The 21,426-nt window shown below is 47.3% G+C and overlaps 1 protein-coding gene across 4 annotated transcripts in view; it reads right to left on the bottom strand.

Annotated features, from left to right (window-relative positions):
- Nucleotides 1-21,426, bottom strand: part of GABRA3 (gamma-aminobutyric acid type A receptor subunit alpha3) — a 131,814-nt gene that overhangs the window by 6,113 nt on the left and 104,275 nt on the right. For 2 of the 4 annotated variants that reach the window (XM_073360724.1, XM_073360725.1), the window contains 3 exons: nucleotides 16,559-16,702; nucleotides 14,047-14,199; nucleotides 9,134-9,345 (listed from right to left, as the gene is read on the bottom strand). In XM_073360724.1, coding sequence (XP_073216825.1) covers nucleotides 9,134-9,345; nucleotides 14,047-14,199; nucleotides 16,559-16,702 — 509 coding nt within the window. Of the gene's footprint in view, nucleotides 1-2,704; nucleotides 2,986-9,129; nucleotides 9,346-14,046; nucleotides 14,200-16,558; nucleotides 16,703-21,426 lie in introns of those variants that run through there. The other 2 variants (XM_073360726.1, XM_073360727.1) reach the window with 2 other exon arrangements.

The raw sequence follows: 21,426 nt of genomic DNA, 5'->3' as shown, positions 1-21,426 counted from the left end.
GCAGATGGATGGCAGGCTCAAGTTTACCAATGGTGGAAATGGAGCATGTGTGGGGGGGGATTTGGGCTAGGAAAGGGGATAGAAGAGGAGATTGGATCAAGGCTGTCCTGAGGATAAGACCAGACCCAGCGAAGGAAATCTGGTATGTATTACACAAGCTGACCTCATTCATGTAATGAAAAGCCCAGGAGACTCCGACAGATTGTCCCACTCTACGCTCATTGCAGTTGCCACAGAGCAGATCCAGGTGCTGGAGCTGCAAGATGTGGCATCCTAGGAATTTATGCTGACAATGACACATAAGTGCAATGAGTGTTTGCAGCCGCAATGTGGACAACAGTTGCTAGCAGCAACTGCTTTACGAGGGGGAAAGCATTTCACAGATGTGCCTGCTGTACCATGTAGCCAGCACTGCTGAACATTCTCTGGCTATGGCTGGAACAGACCAGCTGGAGCTCCTAGGACAACAGCCTGGGAGGCAAGAGTCACAAGAGAGGCACTAAGCCACTGTGTAATCCCAGATCAAACCACTCTAGTTGCCTGTGACTCGGTCACACCTGGCATGAAAGTCTATACAAGCAGAAACGTCATTGCAATCCCTATGCTGCACCAGTGCTGAGTAAACAGCCTGCCCAGTGCGAAGCCAGCCTTTGTGCCCAGTGGGACGCCTGTAGGATTCTATTCAGCTCCAGCCTCCAGCCTGGTGAATTCGTATCAATCACTATCTTTAGGTAACAAGGGGAGCTATCAGGCGATGGGAGCCCAATTCATCACCCGTGTCCTCCACTGACTTCACTAGAATTCCACCAGGGACACAGCTGGCCCTCTCACTGTACATTCCTGTCAAATGTAGACATAATCACCAGAGTGCTGACTGAATAATGTGATGCCATCAGAGCTTTGAACATCACATTGCATCACCCACCTTTTCCAAGCACCTGGCCTTTGAAGTGCCTGTCAGCAGAGCTGGCCCACCTGTTCATTGTGAATAGCACTAGTACAAACTTAGTTCCTTTTTCAGTTCACAAATTGTTCACTGAGCCAATCCGGCTTATCGCCTGGATGTTTCTTCTACTTCCTTTGACTGCTCACCATCCATTGTCCATGATTTGTAAGCTAAGTCACATGGCATTGTTCCTGCTCATAGACTGGATGACTGCAAGTTTTTAAACTGAAGGAGCCTCAACAAACCCACTGCACTTTCTGCTATGAATGTTCAAGACAAATATTAACCTTTGCTAAAGAGTGTGAAACCTTCAGGATGCATGAATATGTCCAGGAACATACTGCCACCTTCAGAATACATGTCAACAACAAATATTAAGACCCCAAGCATCAGGGCGAACCTGACTCAGTGGTTATATCTGCAAAGGTTTTTTTCCCCAATTGCTTGTGCTCCAAAGGCTGCACGGTCCAGCCAATCAAGCCCCTTCACTCCCATACGTACCTGGCTATGGCCATTGACCATGCGTCTCCCTCTCCTGCTGAGGGAAGATTCAGCAGTGTTCTTGCAATCTTCCATGCTAAAATGTGCCAGTAATTATGTAGGGTGAAATAAAGCTCCAGTGGCTGGGTTTTGTGAAGGTCACTTAGCAGAGGCTGGGACAGGCCATCCCACAACAGCAACACAGTCCCTCTCTAGCCGCTCTTCAACCTGTAGACTGCAGTGGCGGCAGCTGCTCTTGTGCAACACCTAGACAGGGTGGTAGGGCATGGTCCATATCCCATCCTCTGCATGCAAATTCCTCTGCATGCAAACTTAGTTGCAGGCACCCTCTTGCAGTACCTTGGGCATAGAGACTCCCCCACCTGTCTACTCTTTCTGCAGCCTCACAGTGCTGCTGAAGCACATCACAGGTGAATTTCACCCCATGTCAGTTACATCAGGAAAATTTGACAGTCCACAATGCATGTTCAGTGGGATGCTACAGGCAGCAGCTGATCATTCTTGAAACCCATATCCAATCAACACATTAAGTGATGGCAGGTCCAGTAATAACTCCTGCAATTACACAAATAAAACTGCAAGTGGCAAAGTGCAAAGACTGATTAGACTAATGATCAGGCCACGATTGTAGTATTTTATTGAGAAGGTGGTAAGGATTGCTATTGTCTTCAGTGGTTAACTGAGCAACTGATTAATGATCAAATTAATTGGATCAGAGGAGCCACAATTAATTGTATATCCTCAAAGAAGGTGAGTTGTGTGAGCATGTTTCTAGCCATCAAGAGATACATAAAGGTTTGAAAATGTTTTACCATTTAAACACTACATATATTATGATTATTTCTTACCCTCGCTTCAGGGTGTGGTAAGATTATTAATACGTAATAATGGATTGAAAGAATGATCAATTACTGCTTGCAGAATTCTACTGAAGGTGCACTGCGGTTTATTTTATTGTTAATCAGCTACGTTACTAACTGGAGATGAATGAGAGACTGCAACTGACATGACATTTCTCAGCCTGGACAGTGTTTCCTTCCAAGAGGTGACCTTGCCAGCCTGGTGTAAGCATGTGAAAAACTTCTTGGCAGCTTTTACTACTGGTACTTGTTATAACAAAGACATTGTATCTCGTGAACTCACTCACTGAAGTGAGTGCCTTCCCATTGGTTTCAATGGGCTTTGGGTCAGGCCCTTCAGCCTGAAGGAAGGCAGGAAGTGCAGGAATGCTTAAAGCCTAATAGCCTTTGACTTTCAACTGCTTGGGAGTGTGGTGTGTGATGACGCCTAGAGCGGTAAGGCAGCGCACGCATTCTAAAGAGTTTCCGAGGGTACCCTGGTAACAGAGGCTCAGAAGCTCAAGAAATCAGACACTTGAGCGATTGGCACACATGGTCTGTCTTTAGGTTCCCTGGGTTGTGTTTTATATAGTTGATGACTCACCAAAGATTTCAACAAGGAAAAACATGTTTATTACAATCAGATACAAACCAGTCCTCTGACCTCCCGGCGTGTTTATTTGTGTGGGATTCCCTTTGCTAGCGAAACAGAAAGGAAAATTGGAAAATCAAAAAGAGCAGAAAAACAACCCAGCTCCTTTAAAACCAGTACAGGTCTCACCATTGGGAGAGAATGTGTGGTCACCCTCCATCATTCATCACAAAGCTGACTTTACACACTGCATTCCTAATGGAGGAAATGCAGGGAAAGCTAGCGTGACAAGACATACATTTCTTATGCATTATAGACCTCTTATCACATCATGTTCCTGAGACAAGCTTCCCTCCTCCCCCCGCCGTACACACACACACACTGGTTGGCAATGAGATTTTTGCTGAATCTGATTCTGTCTATATATAGCTGAGCCTTCTCCTTTGAGAGACTAAAGCCACAACCCAGGAGAGGTGGGTTCCATCCCCCACTCCGCCATTGACTCTCACTTACCTTCTTTGTGTTCCAGTTTCCCAGTCGGATAGTGATACCTACCTACCTCATAGGGGGTTGGGAGGATTAGTTCATTGCCATTTGTAAAGCACGTGCCATTTGTAAAGCACGAACTTGGGCTGTGTTAAAGAAATGCAAAGGATCTGTCCTCTGCCATTAGTTATAGATAGGGTATTTGTGTGTCGTAGAATGCGGTTTGATTGCGCCCTGAAACATTTTCAGTTCAGGAAATTTTCAGTCTTAGGTTTGGAAGGGCACAGTGGACTCTACTGCTTCAGCTATGCAGTGGGAAGAGGGTTGGAGGAGGGGCTACAGAGTTGGCATGAGGAGTGGAGCAGAAGGGAAAGTGATTTCTGGAACAGTGGCTGGTGTGTTTGAAATGATAGGGCTCGCACACATTGGAGACTGGATCCCAAACAATGTGGGTACCTCATGTAGCACAGACAGGGGACCAGGTAGCAAGCGCTGAACAGAACAGGGAGAACAGAGAAATGCAACCTTGCATTAATGAGAATGATGCATGGCCACCAAGGGACTCCTGCCTATTAGCAATAATGAGGCCAAAGAGGGCAGCGTGTAGCTAAGCACTTCATTAGTATGATGAGGATCATATTTATGCCCAATGTGGCCTCTGACATGCTTATTCTTCATCATCATCCATCCCACTCTTTCTTCACCCTGCATACCTGCAGGGGAGCAGATAAGCCAGGGGCCTCCAGCTTGCTTTTGCTCAAGGCAGAAGACTTAACCTCACTCGTGCCCATGTGTAGCCTCTCCTTTTGTTTGTGCTGGATGGAGCGCAAAACCTTTGCGGGATCAAGGCCCAAAAGCAGCAGGGCTGAGAGAAGGATGTAGCTAACCATCCAGATGGAGAAGGGAGAGGGAGGAGGCATGGCCAAGGAACGGCAAGTGGGCTATATCAATGGGCCTTTGAAGTGAAGCCAATTTTAGGGCTAAAAGAAGCCAATGGGCAACAATGACTCCCAAGGTACAAGATAATGGAGACTTGGGCCTGTGGACAGCAAGTAGGTAAGGGTGAGAGAACTCAGCAAGCTCTTGTTTGCTGTCATGGGGGATGAGGGAAAGCATCTAGTAGAGGTGGGCCCGAGCCATTAAGTTTGGATCTGGAGCATAACTTTCCCAAGGTTTGGCAGTGATCCGATTGGGGATTTGGTACCAGTCCATCTCCTCTGGTGAGGGTGAGAACAAAACAAATGCACCATGTACAGTAACAAAGGGGAAAGAAGAAGCCATTCCCATATAAACTGGTTTCAATATCTGAGTTTGCAGACTTGCTTTATGTGATGTTCACTGGTGAGTAGATGAGGCACACAAATCCCATGTTGTTCACTCACTCACTCACATACTGTCCATACCGTTGGTCTCACAAAGACAAGGGAGGGAACCAAGATCAGAGACGAGTGAAAGAGTTTTGCTTATTTTTGGGGAATGTTCTTTGGTGACATTCACCCGGAGAAGAAGCTGCCTGAGCTCAAGCTCACAGGTGATTAGAACCATGGCCTGAGGACCAGACGAGAAAGGAGCGATATCCTCTCACCGCCTGACATGGGGACTTTACACTGCTGTGTTTCCAGGTGTCCGGTTGCAGCTACTCCAACTGGGAGCTGTTTTGCTCCCAGATGTTCAGGTGAGTGCAGAGCAGGCAAGGAGACAGAACTAAGCGGTGATGCTTGTACAGACAATGATGTCACTACAGGGAAGTAGCAGGTAGGCAGGCCCAGAGGAGGGACATTGTTTCTGGGTGGGACAATCATTGGCAATTTTCATTCTTACAAGTTTGGCGGCCTTTCCAGAGTCCGGTGACAAAGACCCGTTAGAAGTGATCTCTCTGGATGCCAGTTGCAAAGATCACCATAAAGGTGGCCTGCATAGATTCCAGTGGTGACAATCCCACTGCAGTTGGTCCCTTGGGATTACAGTGTGGTCAGAATCCTCTCTAAGGCAGCCAATCTACCCATGAGTGGTGTGGAATCCCCTCAGATGTGGCACCTCCCTTCAGAGGGTGCATCATCAGAGTCCAGTAGCAAGACTCCCCTTAGAGGCAAGCCATCTCCTTTCCAGCGATGAGCCTCTCTCGCCATAGAGGCAGTCCCTCCAGGTTCCATTCGGGGGGATCTCCTTAGTGGGACCATTCTGGGGATTCCTGTGGTGAGGTGGATTGTCCTGAAACCATTCATCTTTCATGGGCACCTCGGCCTTTTCTCCTCTCTGATTTTATTGCTGCGATCCAGCACACCACTGGAGATTGCTCTTCAAAACTGATCCCCTGCCCTCAAAGAAAATCATTCCAGTGGGCACCAGAGACCATTCTCCAATTTGATCTATAGCCCCAGGTCTGCGGCAGCAGCTCTAACCTTGTGAAATAGAACTACTGCAAGAAATTCTTTGATCCAACAGGGCGCAGCAAACACCCCTTCCTCATAGAAAACAACAAGCGACGGTGAGACACAAAAGGCTTATAGGAGCTTCGGTTCCAAGAAGCATTAGTCGAACCATATCAGAATGTGGGCTGGGTAACTTTCTCATGAGATCTGTGGTGCTTCCTGATTTTGCTTGGATGAGAATTGCAAATAATACAGCATTTCTTGTGGTATTTCGGCATTTCCCAGCTAGGGCCCAACACAGATACACTGTAGCTGGGATGTAAATTACTGGACAGATGAAGGGTGAGAGAAAGGGGAAATAACACACCAGCAGAATGTACCACAATGTGCCTGGTCCTCTAGGCCTCTGGTGGCTGTAGTGATAGGGCAGATGTCTAGGTGGGGGAGGTCAGCAAGTTAGCAGATTCTACCGAAGTCTGAAAAAGCAGGATAACTCCACAAAGTCAAGACACCCAGTCACCCTAATTGATGGGTTGTGTGGGAGAAGTTGCTGCTGTCCGTGCCATAGATAACGAGAGGATTTTAGCCTCAAGGGCTGTTAATCTGGTCCCTTTCACCAGTGCTAACAATTAAATCTTCTTTTTCTTCTTCTTCTTCTTCTTCTTCTTCTTCTTCCCCCTCATCATGGGCTGGGGCACTGGGCAAGCATTCATTGTCTTCACTGGGCTGAGGCAGCTCCAGGGTTCACTTGCTTACCATCTTCTTTGACACAATCCACCCACTACTTCCTCAGCTTTCCTTGAGGTCTCTTTCCTACCCCCCTCCTGCCATGCTGCCTGCACCAGGTCCTCTTCATTCATCTTCTGTATGAGACCGAACTAGCAAAGTCAGGCTTCCTGGATTTTGTCAGCTACACCAAGGACTCTGACTTCCACCCTAAAGCTTTCATTTCACAGCCTGTCTCTTTTATTGTGCAAAGGCATCTCCTGGTAAACACCTATAGGCATTGAACCTGCTGCCTCTTTACTGCCCAGGCTTCTGCACCATACAGCACTGTGGGTGCACCACTGAGCTATACAACTGGGCTTTTAAGGCTACAAATTAAGTGCGGTAGTAATAGTCACAAGGGTGAATAACAAGCCCTCTGGCTTCAGGGGCAGCTTTCCAAAGACCAGAGCTCAATTTGGGCATATCACTGTTAGCTTTACTGCTGGTACAAATATTTCTAACATTGCCAACATCCAGTCTTAAGCCAGTGGGGTGTTTTTGTTTTTTGTGGGTGTTTTTTTCCAGATTCAACCCACCTAACTTGTCATTTGTTTCAAGATCAGTTCATGGAAAGCTGAAACTGAGCCATCGCGGAATCATCACAACACTCGGACTAGAAACATATCAGCAGCATAGAAAAGCAGAACAAACATGGGGATGTAGCTAATTCCCAAGTCCCATGAGCCCACCACTCTTCCTGGAGTGCTCCTTTAATAGTTGGTGTTAGACGTGGTGAGAAAGAGAATAGAAAATACATCCAAAATGGAAGGAATCTGGTCAGCTTTCCTGATCTGTAACATGACCAGAAGTGGGTGAAGCTCATAAGGATGGATAAACACTAGGTAGATAAGCACCCACAAACTTAGATGTTTATCTGACTCTCTTGAGTCTTAGGCTGCAAATCTCACAGAAAAGGCTCCCCTTGTAAGATTTTGGGTACTTCACATATCCGCATTACGTTACTGCAAGGACAACATTTCTCATGGTATCTTCGTGCTATTTTAGCACCTCTGATTCAAAGACAGCAACTCAGGAATAAAGGCATTTTTTAAAAAAGTGAACTGAAGGTTTTTTGTTTTTAACTTCTGGAATCATTTGAGCTGGGTTTGGTTTAAGTGATGGGTGAAGGGCCACATCCACCCTTATTTTATCCACTCTGTTCTGCCCATTCCTGATCTGACAGCCACTGATGTCTACTGGAGTCATTCCATTGACTTCACTGGGTCTTTAATCTCTATGGGCCAAATTCAGCCCTATCATGTGAGGTTGATATCAATGGCGTTGCACCTGCTTCCATCAGGTCTCAACTGGCCTTACAGAACCACTCTGCTAGGTCATCTCTTTTGAAGTGCTCCATGATGATTTAATTGGGGATGGGTCCTGCTTTTGAGCAGGAGGTTGGACTAGATGACCTCCTGAGGTCCCTTCCAACCCTGATATTCTATGATTCTAAGTGTAGACCAATCTGTAGCATCACACTGGTGAAAAGAAGATCCAAGGACGCAGAAGAGGCAGGGAATCAAGTTTAGAGGTAACGAGGGCTGGGCTTGCTATGGCAGGGCTGATATTGGCTCTAGTTTTTTAATCTGCCCCCCAATCGCACGTTGCCCCCCTCTTTGACCTTGTTTGCAATGCTGCGGCTCAGTCAAAATCAAAGGACTGAACTACTGAATTCCCTCTCCCCAGATCTTCTTTCAGTGATGCAAGATATTTGCACACGGTCCCTCAACAGTTCTGAGCAGCACATTATCATGCAAAAAAAAAAAAAAAAGTGCTCCAGAACCAAGAACAAGGACAAGCTGATTTTGAAATTGATTCAATAAATATAAACAAGGGAGCAGCGTGCCACAACAAGTGACTCCTCTGAGCAGCCCCAATTAGATCAGCGTGGAGGGAGGAGGGTGCCAATGAAGGCCAGCGATGGCTGTACAAAGGAAGCTGTCAGAGATGCTGATCCGAAGCCAGAAGAGAAAACCTGGGTGATACCCACTTATTTTCTGCCAGTTGCTGCTTCAGATTGCTCTCTACCTCCCAGCGTAGCCATCTGCTAATGGCTGAGGGTAACCCCTGTTAAAATCACCCTCCCTTTGATATGCTTGCTCTGCACCACGTGGAAAGCATGGGGCATCCACCGTGACAGGTGGTGAGGGAGCAAGGTCCGTGAGGCTGGCAGCTTCTCTTCTTTAATGGGGCTAGCATCACACCAAGCACCTGGCTTTGGGGCTTTATGCTGGCGCATCAGGGCAGCAACATGGCGCAAAATGCAGCAGGTAGTGAGCAAAGGAAGAGAGAAATTGAACCACACAGAGACCTGCACAGATGCAACCAGAGAGAGACAGACACACATACACTCACGCACACGCGCACAGAGGGAGGGACAGATGGAGACATGAGTGTTGTAGGAGTTTTTTCCCAGCGAATGATAAAGACAATACATTACACCAGCCCTTTCTCCTTCCACCCCCAAGAACCGCTCCAGTCAAGACCTGAATTGATGACCCCAGTGAATAGCATCCAGCCTACTGGAATGTGCCGGGCTGCATGTTACCCACTCCTGGTCCCAATGCAGCTCTCTCGTGGGGCGTTTCTTTGCCCTCCCGTGCTCCCTGGCCTTGCCTACAGGACTCACCTTCATCTCCTGGGCCTCCAGCACCTTCTTGCCATCCCAGGCCCAGCTCCGCTTGGTGAAGTAGTTGACAGTGGCAAACTCGATCAGCGCAGAAAACACGAAGGCGTAACAGACGGCTATGAACCAATCCATGGCCGTCGCGTACGCCACTTTCGGTAAGGAGTTTCTGGCGCTGATGCTCAGTGTGGTCATGGTGAGAACGGTGGTGACACCTGCGGGAACAAAGCAGGAGAGGACAGTGCTGTCAAAGCATGCAACCATGTTTGTGTGCCTGGTCAATGAGCTATCTCTTCCCACTCTCTCTTTGTCCTTCCAGGTAGAGATGCCAGCACGCCCATGGACCAAATGCACCAAAGGCGCAGGTAGGGCCAGCCCCATTGATTTAGGCCCACTTACCTCAGCAATGAGTTTGGCCAGATGCGGGATTCAGGAGGCCTGAGTTCCATTCCTGGCTCTGCTACTGGCCTTCTGGGTGACCTTGGGCATGTCACGTCACCTCTCTGTGCCTCAGTTTCCCTTACACCTCTTGTCTACTTAGGATGGCAAACTTTACGAGGCAGGGCTGATCTCACCATGTGTTTGTACAGAGTCTAGTACACTGGTGCTTCTGGTTGCTACCATATAAAATAGCAAACAGTGGTAGTGGTAAGGTGCAGCCAGCCACGCAGATCTAACTGGACATTTGTGAAGGAGATGCTATTAGGACATTTAAAATTGTGTTTTGTGGAGTATTTACTACATATCTCTCTGTGCTCCCCTCCTTACTTCCTCCCATAGGAAAATAACTAACACTTAAGACTTATACAATCTTTTCCATCTGTTGACCTCAAAGAACCTTACAAAGGTGGGTGAACACAATTAACCCCATTTTACAGATAGGGAAACGAGGCATGGAGAGAAGAAGTGGCTTGCCCAAGATCACACAAAAAGTCTTTCGCAGAGCTGGGAATAGAGTCAAGGTATCTGGACTTACAGGATGGAGCATTCACCACTGGACCATGCTATCAAGAATTTTTGCAATTATTCATGGCAAAATGGCCTTTTAAACTAATGATGTTCTTCATGAAAAATTGTTAACATAGTCAAAGCTTTTCAATTCATGTAACAACTTGTGTCTTTTTCAAGTTTAATACAGCACCCTGTATTTCTTTTGTAGACACAGAATATCTCAGAAGTATCCCTAGCATACCATACCACTTCAACATTACAAATAAGTTTGTATTTATCTGGTAAGGTACGGTGGAGTTTAGTGACAGGCCTGGAGAGTGGGCTCCTTTCTGCAGCATGCAAGTTAAACATGGTTGGGAATTTGTCAATAAAACTTTTTTTTTCCCCATCAGAAAACACCGATTCATTGAAACTGACACTGTTCCTCAGAAAGGCTGTGTTCCAACAAATTTTTTTACTCAAAAATTTGTTTTGAAATTGTCAGAAGATTTCATTTTTATGTTTTTGAAATGAAAAGCTCTGGTTTTCTGGTTCAAAACAAGATTTCATTTTGAAATGTAAGCCATTTATAGTTTTTAAAAAATGGCAAAATTGAAATGAAATGTTTCAAAATTATTGAAACGTGAAACGGAAGGGTTTTGCATTTTCAGTTTGCAAAAATTTTCTAGATGTTGACTTTGTCCTGATTCAGGATGTTTTTTTTATTTTTATTTTTAGATCTTGAAACTTTTTATGGGACAGGAAAAACCATTTCCCATCCAGCTCTAATACAAGGCTCCCTCACAGCTCCCTGCCAATCTGCCTCAAGCATGATCTGCAAAGAGGAACCTCTGAAGGAATGAGTCTCCATGGTCTGTTCAGTTTTGGCCTCCCTGCTTAGACTGCAAATATGGGTGCCAGTTCTGGCAGTAATGGGACACCTGTCCCTGGGCAACTGGACTGAGATCAACCAATTCATTTCACACAGGCCAGTACACATGGAGATCTGAACCAGCAACCTGAAAGTGAAAGGCTCCGTATCCCATTATCCATTCTCAGAGCCTCCAGCTTCCCATACATGTGCATTGCCAGGAAATTAAGCAGTTTTCGCTACTTCACTTTTCTGATATCACCCATCTGGGCAGGAAATTTCTAAATTTCAAAGTCTTCTTTACTTTGGACTCTTATAAATGGACCCACTTTTCTTTTTTTTTCTTTTAATTGCCAGACATTCACTATTTGATGTTTTTATCAAGAATGTTATTGAAATCTTCATCTATTAGAAACCTGGTGGGAGGCAAATGAACAAGGTCAAAACCTTGGTTGAAAGGGTTTCTGCTATCACTGATTGCGACAATAGTTTCTGTCTTCCCCACATCTTGCACACTCTAAGGTCACTATCACCTGCCATCAGAGGTGGAAGATTAAAATATCATTGGGGAGGCGGGGGGCTCGACCCAGCTCTATCTCAGCCCAGTGCACTGGGGAGATCTGGGAGTGGGAAGTGGGATGCTGGAGAGCAGGCCTGCCTCGAACTCACCCCAGCAGAGATGTCTCCACTCCTGTCCCATGGGGCTGGACCCAGGGGATGGAGAGTGAGCCCTCCTACCCTGCATTCACTCCGGCTCCATCCTGTCCCACGGTCTGGGCCCCAGGATTGGAGAACGAGCCTGGGCAGCAGCGGCTCCCTTCTGACCTTTGGTGCTGGCCTGGGCCAGGCTCCAGCTCCAGCCAGTTGGCTCTCGCCACTAGGGGAAGGCTCAAGGCGCCCCCTGCAGCATCACATGGCATGCATCGGCACTGTGATTGCAGAGATGGGCATGTGCATGGGGGCAGCCAGGGAGATGGCGAGGTAGATAGATTTTGGGGGACTGAGCCCCCTCTAGCTCTAGCAGACTGCCACCTACACCTGCCATGCTTAAATGGAGCCCTCTCTGATACCAGCAACTGTTGTAGAGGGAATGAGGAGACCCTGGTCTCAGGCCTTGGCAAGTAACTGAAGGAGGAATTCATTTTAAAATAGTTTGTTAATATATTTGTAACTCTGGCCCGACCTTCCGCCTCTGATAGCAAAGTGAAAAGATATTGTGTAAAGAAATGAAAATAATTACAGTCAGTTTAAGGCACAGTCCTATTGACTCAGCCCAGGGATCAGCACATGCACAGGTCGGACCAGGAGTGTAATCAGCAAGTACAAGCTGTGTATGCAGACCCATTGCCCTCTTTCCCATATACACCTGTTACATCCCACAGCCACCATGTCAATAGAACCTCGAACAAAGCAGACGCAGCCAGTTCTGTGTAACTGGCTTATCAATATCTAGATTCTTGTTATTATTCAGGAGAGCTGATCAGGAATTTGTCAACAAACAGGTTTTTGCTGAAGAATACTGATTCTTTGAAACCCAAACTGTTTCCGTGAAACAGGGTCAGTTTCGATGAATGCACTGACTTGAAAATTTGGGGGGAAAAAGTGTCAATATTGACCAAATGGAAAATTTCAGTTTTTTGTGTTGAATTTTTTTTAATTTTTAAAAGAGGGAAAAGGTCAGAACTGAAACAAAACATCTTGAAATTATCGAAACAAAACATTCTGACTGATCCATATTGATTTTTTAGAACATTTTTGATTCATGAAAATTGTCAGTATTCTGAGTTTTCATCCCCATTGGGATAGGAAAACTTTTTGACATCTTGAAAATCTTCATGGGAGGAGAAAACAGTTTGCTGCCCCGCTCTATGACTCAGCACTGATTTGGCATCTCTTGGGGTTTTCTCACTGATTCCAATGGCTGCACGATGGGCTATTCTGAAGAACACTAATGTAGGGTGCTGTGGGAAACACAGGGGAAGGCATGGAGCTCACAATCAGTCATATTTCCAGTAAAAAACAATCCCCACCAAGTACAGTAAAATCTACTAAATAGCAGAGACAACAGAATGTTCCGTTTACATGAGGGGCCACTGGACAAGCAAATTACATTAATTTCTGCTGGATTCTGCGAACAGGTCAACAACATCCATGATCAGTCAGAGAGCTAACAGTGTTATCCAGGGCACCTGAACTTGGCCCACTGCCCAGAGAAAACCAGCAGCAATGGTGTCACCACGTTGCACCTCGGCCTCAATCCTGACTAGAGGGAACACAAGGCTGAAGGTAGATTCTGCTAGGATTGTGAACCTTCTCAATGACCTTGCCCACGGAGGGCAGATTTTAACCCAAGTGCTATCTCCTAGGCTCACGGATTTCAGGTAATGACTGGCTTGCTACAGAAGAAAGGCTCTGACACCTGCTCCTTACTCATCCTGACTTCCTTCTTGCCTCTCAGCCATCCTCATCCTGTTCTGAGTTGCCTCCCTCCTTGCCTCTCGTGTTCTCAACGTGCCTCTTTCCCCCTTGTGTCCCATGTGGTGCATAGACATAAGCGGTTAGGCTGATTAGAATCCAGGCCGGCAGCGCTTCGGAGATTCGGATTCTGGCTACTTCAACCTTGCAACTTGCCCACCAGATAGGCATTAATAAGAGGTCTGAGGAAGGATAAAACCTGCCATCACAAACATTACTCTTTAGAAGTTAAAATGAAAGGTGGCAACAGATACCGCATATGCCTGCCTACGCTCCTGGGGCTGGCATGCTTCAGCAGAGCGCAACAGTTCATGTGAATCCAACGTACCTATCAATAGGTGAGAGAGAACAGATTTCACCGATCCCCGGCAGGGTTCAGCAGCCCTGCCCACGAAACTGACCCCCAAGCAGAGGGCTAGGGATACTTTGGAGATATGTTGTGTCCACAAAAGAAATATAAGGTTCACAAATGAGACCTCCAGGTAGCACAGGGAGGAGCACCAGACAGATTAGAAGACACTGGCAGACAGACAAACAGGTGTGGTGCCATTCCCTTCAGTGCTCTGGTTACCTAAGCAGCCATGGTTGCTCTTCCACTGAAATCCCTCACCCACCAGCATACTGCATGTCAGAAACTCACCGAATACAGTCCGGGCGGGAACAGACTCCCTGTTAAGCCAGAAGGAAACCTGTGATAGGATGACTGTCATAATGCAGGGCAGGTACGTCTGGATCACAAAGTACCCAATCTTCCGCTTGAGGTGAAAGTGCGTGGTCATGACGACATATTCCCCTGGAGGGACAGCAGGTTAGAGCAGAAAGCAGCAGAACAATTGTTACTTGCCAGGCCTGAACCAACAAAACCTGAGTCCAGATCTCACAGTAGCATTTTTATCCCCCGAGGGCGTGATTTGTGTGAACGTCCCGGTCCTGTAGGGCTATATCACCTGATATTGCAGCATGTGTCTAAGTTACCATCTGACGTATTATGATACCTCATGATAAAGTAGATCATACCATAATGGCATGAAACTGGTATATGTTTGTTGCAATACAAAATTGGGGTCTATGTCACTCTTGTATACAAACATAGAGATTGCTTTGTACAAACAGAGATTGCTTTGCATGTGGGTAGGTGGACGTTGGTGAGAACTGTCACCAGCCAGAGAAGTGATATGAAGCTCCAAGCATTAGAGCCCCTTTCCTCAGGATTTAACAAAATGAAAGCAAACCAACTGAAAACCATTGAGCAACAATCTCCAGTGGCTTTCCCTGCTTCACTCAGCCGGGAGGGGAGAAGACGCACCCCTCCCTTCCTTCCTCCCTCCCTCCCACCTGCTTCTCTTCTGAACCAGCTTCTACTCCCTTTTATACTCCCCCCCCCTTCCCATGCAGCCATGTGACAGGAAGGCCCCCATAACCCTTTACAGACTGCATCATCTTTACCTTGTCACAGTAGGAGTCTGGTACTCTCTATGTTTTGACAAAAGATGTTATGATCTGTCAATACCCAACTCCTCCCTGTATCATTCATCTGGAAGGTCGGGACAGGATGCTGGTTGTTCAAGGCCTGGGGTGTGAGCCAGTGAATTATGTCTATTTGCCATCTCTATTTTCCTTCCCCTCCCTTTGCCCCAGTGCTCAGGGTAATGGTGGAAGCCTTCAGTTTGGCTTCATCACTGCTGGAATACGGTGTCCTTTTTTTTTCGACTCTAGCTCTGTTAAGCCATTATGCATTGGTGTCTTTTGCAGATTTCATATCATTTCAGCCTATTACTTTGTTATTATTTTTACTACAACTTGAAGGCAGAGCTAGATCGAATATTATGACATTTAGTTCTCTGGACTCCCCACATGTCCTCAAGGGAGGCGATTTGAGCTGTTAAAGACGGATACAATTAACATCAAGTGCAACAGAGAGGAAATATCCTAGAACTACTGGCGCACACACACAGAAGGAGAAAGTTAGAAGAGACACACATGGGGTAACTGCAGCTCTCTGGACCTGAATTCACAGGGGAAAGGGAGGAGCGGCAGATGGGGAGAGAGAGAGATGATTAATATTGGTCATTAAACAGAAAACATTTGTTTGGGACACTCTTCTACAACTGACGTAATATTTGCCCAAGAAAATTCAGTGAAAATCAGAGTGAGCAACATTGGCATGGTGGCCTCTCTTCAACCGTGACATTCTTCTGGGAGACTGAAATTTCAGCCAATTCAGCTGCACCCCCAGGTGATGAGAAGCAGCTGGGCAAGCAGGAGAGTTCCAAAGGCACACGTGGCTGTTAGCTGTCTGAATCCCATTGGTTTGCAATGGGAGTGGGCAGAAAGACACCTGTCTGCCAGTTGGGTGCCTAACTGCCATTTGTGCCTACAAAAACCTCCCTGACACTTCCTCTCTTGCTCCATCGCCCAACAGAATATGAGAAGGTGGCTCTGCTGCTGCAGATGCTGTGGTACCTCATAGCATGGATATGCTCCATCTATAAACACCCCAGCATAGGGAGTTAAGCTCTGCAATGCTGGGGTAGGGTCCTGAAAAACCTGGATATATTCTGTTCTCCAGTTTTCCTAGCTAGTCATTTTTATGGCACTTGGCACCATGGTACCTGAGCACCAGCATTGTGTTATGGAGCTCTCCTTCATAGCACGGACATGCTGTGTCCACTTGAACAGCTGAATATCACATCAGATGACCCTGTGCAGCTGGAGATTCCATCCATAATAACCTAGGAAAGTTCCCTCTCCCATCAGAACAGCTTGTTCTTAGGGGGTGCCATGCTCCTTACCCTTCAAAACCTCCCTCTACTCCGTCCAAAACAACACAGCATGGTGTTAAGGAGTGTTGTGATGCCCATGCATAGCGTGGACTGCTAGAATGGCTCCATCTCCCATCACCCCAGCTTGGATCTAAGGCTACTGTGATGCTGGTCATGCTATCCTTGGATATGATCCACTGCCTGCAAGTGTCACTGGGTATCACTAGAAGTTCTGGCCTTTGATTGAGATACCTCCATGGCTCCCATTTACTTTGCAGACATATTGGACCCAACCATGACAACAATATACATTCAAATCACATGGAAATACCGCACCTGCCAGTGCACACAGCTTTTATGTCCACTTCCAGCCCCACCTCACTTCAGTACCTGTACTGGATCGGACCATCTCTGTTCCGACCACATGGCCCAGGAGGTCATACTGATTCAGGCGAGATCCACCTTTGGCCACTTCCACTGATTTATCCTTCCCCAGCGTCCAGGTGTAGATCACCTCCGTCTTCGTATAGGCATCTGCAGAGGAGGAAGAAGGAGGAGGTCATGCTTCTGACCAGCCTAAAATATACCAAAGATTTGGGGCCACATTCAGTCCCGGTGCATCTTCAGAGAAGCCACAACGACTAATATGGCCAGTTATGTCTAACCACCAAGATGACTTTAGAAACAGTTAATCATATAACCAAAGTCTGGGCTGCCTGCCGGATGTTTAGAGTTTAGGGAGGGGTCAAAGGACACCTTAAGCGGCAGCACACTCCCCTTTAACGTTCTGGCCTACCTGGCAGTGACTTGTCATTTCTGAACACATTGGAACATAGAGCGCTAGCTGCTTCTCTTTGCTCTAGCATCTACCTCAGATATCGGTTGGGCTGCATCAGAAACAGAATCTGGATCTGGCAAAGCAAGGGTTTCCCAAACCAAAGGGTGCTAATCACAGCTATTTTGCACACAGAAGCTCCTTTGCTCCTAACTCCCTCCATGCTTTTGAAAATCTGCCCCCTTCATTAAATTGGGCCCATGCCATACAAATAGCATGGACTTTTTCCTCAAAGAGCTTCTGAGCTTCCTCCCTCTCCTCAGTCCTCCACCTTCCCACCCGAGGCAGGCAGCTGAGCAATCAACTGAGCTCTACTCTGTCCTCTGCAGTGCTCAGCCTCCATGCCACTGCTCCATCGGGGCCCTCTCTAACCCACAGTCACTAGCATGTTGGCCAGGGATAATTAGTCTAATAAGCTGGGGATCTGAAGGGTGCCGGGCTCCCGCCACTGGAGGGGTGTGTACACTTTCTGCTGAATGTTAGGCCGTTTCTTACCAGGGTGAGAAGAAAAAGGCAGAGATCGCCTCACACTCACCAGCCTGCAGCTCTTGACAGCTGCCATTAAGCCCCTCCAGTTTATGTGAAAAATTGGCTCTGGAGAAAGTTTTCCTTCCCCCATTCTGCCCCCCTGTTCTCTTCATCTGCATGATCACAGGCTCCCCCACCAGCTTGCCAGTCATCCTCCCTAGGAGTCAGCTGCAGTGGCTGGAAACTGGAAGTGGCTGCCTGCAAGTTGCAGAAGAGGCAGCTAGCGGGAGACGGCTAAATTACTGAGAGAGGCGGCACTGTGCTCAGAACAAAGCGGTGCTCCAGCTACCTGCCTGGTTACTGTCTCCATGCACCCTTTCCCTCCGCCAGCCTCCCCATGTGCTCACACACACCTTCAACCCTCCCACCCCATTCACAAACATACTCACGTTCACACCATCCCCACCCACCTGCACTCCCCCCTTATACTTGTATGCACAAACACCCCCACTCACACTTATACATACTCACATCTTGCTTTCTCACTATTACCAAGCCCGCAGCATTCAAAAATCATGAGTCAGGCTCCAAAGAACCACAAATTGTCTTAAAAATCATGAGATTACACACAAAACAATACATTTTGGATTCTTTGCATTTGCCCTCTGGGGCGGGAGTATTTAGAGAGTCACATTTTCAAGATTTTCACTGCAATTAGGTAGACTAGAAATGGTCCTATTGTAAAAAAATTATAGCTGAAGTTTTTGCAAAATCACAGGACTCCAGGAACTGGCACTTGAAGAATAACACCAAATATCATGAGACGTGCAATATGCTGGTAACTCCGCTCTCTTTTAACCTCCCACCTCCTTTCCCCCTCCAGTAAGCCGGCAAGTACCTCTGGCTCAGCAGGAGAGCTGCTAGCTATTTCACTGGAGGTTAAAGAGAAGTGGAGTCCTATGTGCTTCACTGCCACCTGCTCCTCTCCCCCCACTAGAGTAAGAACTTGCAGCTCAAGTCTATCTCAAATCCCTGTCCCCTCAAAAACCCCAACAGCTAAAGGGCCTGAGTTCTCCTGGAAGTAGAGTAGGGGTGGGGGTGGGAGGTTGCAAACAATGAGGCACATACCTCCAGACAGCTCCATGGCACAGTCTGTGATGCAAGTTCCCTGACATGGGTGTTCAGAATCGAGGACCTTCCCAGAGGCCATTAGCTGTACCATAAGGGCCAGATGGCAAGATTCCTGCTTTAATCTACCCCTGACTGCAGCTCCCTGCAGTGATCACATCTACTGCAGAAGCCTGCTAAACAGATGCTGGGAAAGGACACCGACAAGAGATTTTTAACTCTTCCCCTTTCCCTAGGTTTCCCCTACAAGACCCAAAGGGAGACCAGGATATTTTTCTGCAGGACTGACGATGGGTCAAATTCCAGCCTGTGAAGCTTTGTGGGACATTGTGGGTTGAAACTTCACTGATTTGTCTAATTAAAAACGAAAAGGTCATGATTGCATTTTCGCTTTTTGCAAACCTGTTAAGCATTAAGGAATAAAAGGTGATTTTGATGAATGGGCGACGTTTCTCGGTGCACAACGGTGCTGTGTAAGCACTTCCAGTGCAGCTCGGCTAATGCATCTTCAACCTGACTGGCAGTGCTCTACTTTTCTAAGCCTGCCCTTCTCCCACCTCTGCCAGTGCACTGGCATCCTGGTCTGTAACACCCCCTTTTATTCCAGTCCTGGGTCCCCACAGTCAATGCACCTTAACGTTAGACTAGAAAGCCCTTCTGTTATTTCAATGCTAGACACCCACCCCCACGCCTCCCGTGTTATCCTGCATGCAAATGAGGTTGTCAACTCTATAACAGTTGTCCTCTAGGACGAAGGCATTCCTTGCGTCATGTAGCAGTGGCACTGATATTTTGGGTCCGTTTAAAGCCCTGAAGATATTTCTGGTCTGTTTAATGTCTTGTTTGCACAATGTGGGGCAGCCCAGTCCAAATCAGGATCGTAAGTGGCACAACTCCTGCGGCATCCTCTGCTGCCCTAGTCTTGGGTGTCCCCGCATAGATGTCCTACTTTGAGCCAGACTGCATGGTAGTTTTCTGGTGTGTGTGATGCTGGCAGACCAGGTGCCAGCTCATGCCAGGTCTCAATGGATCACTGACAAATACATGGCTGAAATCAGCTTGGCTCACCTGTGTGCTAATGTTGTTAAAATAGGTGTTAGAGTTATAAGAATGTGTTTCGTGTTTAGATTTTATTGAATGCTTGTAAGTTGCTGCATGCATTAATCTCATCTATAACATATGTATCCCCATATTGTAAGGCAATATTTGAGTGGTTGTGTTGTAAGCCCCTCTGACTGTGTAAATCATCAGGCAGGAGAGAGACATTAACCAGTGTGAAGTGCTGGTCTCCAACAGAAGGTGTTAAGTCCTGCTCAACAGGGAAGGTCTATGGTCCAGACAGACTATTGTGGAACATTAAAGAGGACCAAAGATGTTTGTTTTGCCCTCCCCACCCCCCCCTTAAAGATGAGTCATGCAAGTGGATTCCTGCTGTCAACTGCATTTGTCACTAAGAGCACAAATGAGGAGAGGGATAAAAACCTCTAACAAGAAGGAACAGGATCTCTCTGCTATCATAGAATCATAGAATCATAGAATATCAGGGTTGGAAGGGACCTCAGGAGGTCATCTTGTCCAACCCCCTGCTCAAAAGCAGGACCCATCCCCAATTAAATCATCCCCGCCAGGGCTTTGTCAAGCCTGACCTTAAAAACTTCTAAGGAAGGAGATTCCACCACCTCCCTAGGCAACGCATTCCAGTGTTTCACCACCCTCCTAGTGAAAAAGTTTTTCCTAATATCCAACCTAAACCTCCCCCACTGCAACTTGAACTCTTGGGGACAAGGTTTACTAGGCATAAGCTAGAGATCCCTAACGTTTAGCCTGGGTTAGCCCTAAAGGTCACAAAGAGCTTGCTTATTATAGAAGCGTCTATTACATTTTGAAATTTAAGATTCCAACTCATTTGTGTTTATATATTTACCTGCTTTAACCTTGTAAATAACTCTCTTGTTTCCTTTTCCTATTTAATAAATCTTCATATATTGAGAGACAAGGTGGGTGAGGTAATACCTTTCATTGGACAAACTTCTGTTGGGGAGAGTGATAAGCTTTCGAGCTTACACAGAGCTCTTCTTTAGGTCTGGGAAACGTACTCAGAGTGTAGTAGAGCAGGGGTAGGCAAACTTTTTGGCCTGAGGGCTGTACCTGGGTATGGAAATAGTATGGCAGGCCATGAATGCCTGGTGGGGGAGGGAGACTCTATGGGGTGTAGCGGTGGGCGGGGCTCTATAAGGGATGTTACCGAGGTGGAGGGAGGGGGGACTCATGGAGTGTTGCATGGTGGTGGGGGGAGCGCTACAGGGGTGTTCCCGGGGACGCCTAGGGGCCCTGCCAGCAGTGACGCTAAGACAGCTGCACCAGGCACTTGCCATGGGCGGAGGCACGGTAGCTGGGATGTGTGCGGCCCCTGGCTGGTTTTGAGGCTCTCAAGGGTGGGGCTGTAGGAGACTGGGAGGGGATTGGGCACGCTGCCGTGTGCGGGAGGCTGCCATGTAGGGGGGGGCTTCCAATCCTGGAAACAGTGCAGTGAAGTCGCGCCTGCGCAGGGTGGCTCTGCACGCTGGATGTTGGTGCTCATCAAGAGAATTGTGAGTCGGGGGCTGGGGAGCGCCAGGTGGGTGGAGCAGGGCAAGTTCCCAACCCCGCTCCCTGGTGGGAGCTCAAACACTGGATAAAAATATATGACGGGCCAGAAGCAGTCCGTGGGCCATAGTTTGCTCCTGTAGTAGAGTGTCCTGTAAGTAAGTTTCTCAGACTTGAAGAAGAGCTTTGAGTAAACTTGAAAGCTTGTCGCTCTCCCCAACAGAAGTTGGTCCAATAAAAG

This window comes from Lepidochelys kempii, chromosome 9 (assembly GCF_965140265.1).
Source record: "Lepidochelys kempii isolate rLepKem1 chromosome 9, rLepKem1.hap2, whole genome shotgun sequence".
Taxonomy (NCBI): domain Eukaryota; kingdom Metazoa; phylum Chordata; order Testudines; family Cheloniidae; genus Lepidochelys; species Lepidochelys kempii.
This window is presented reverse-complemented; position numbering and strand designations above follow the sequence as displayed.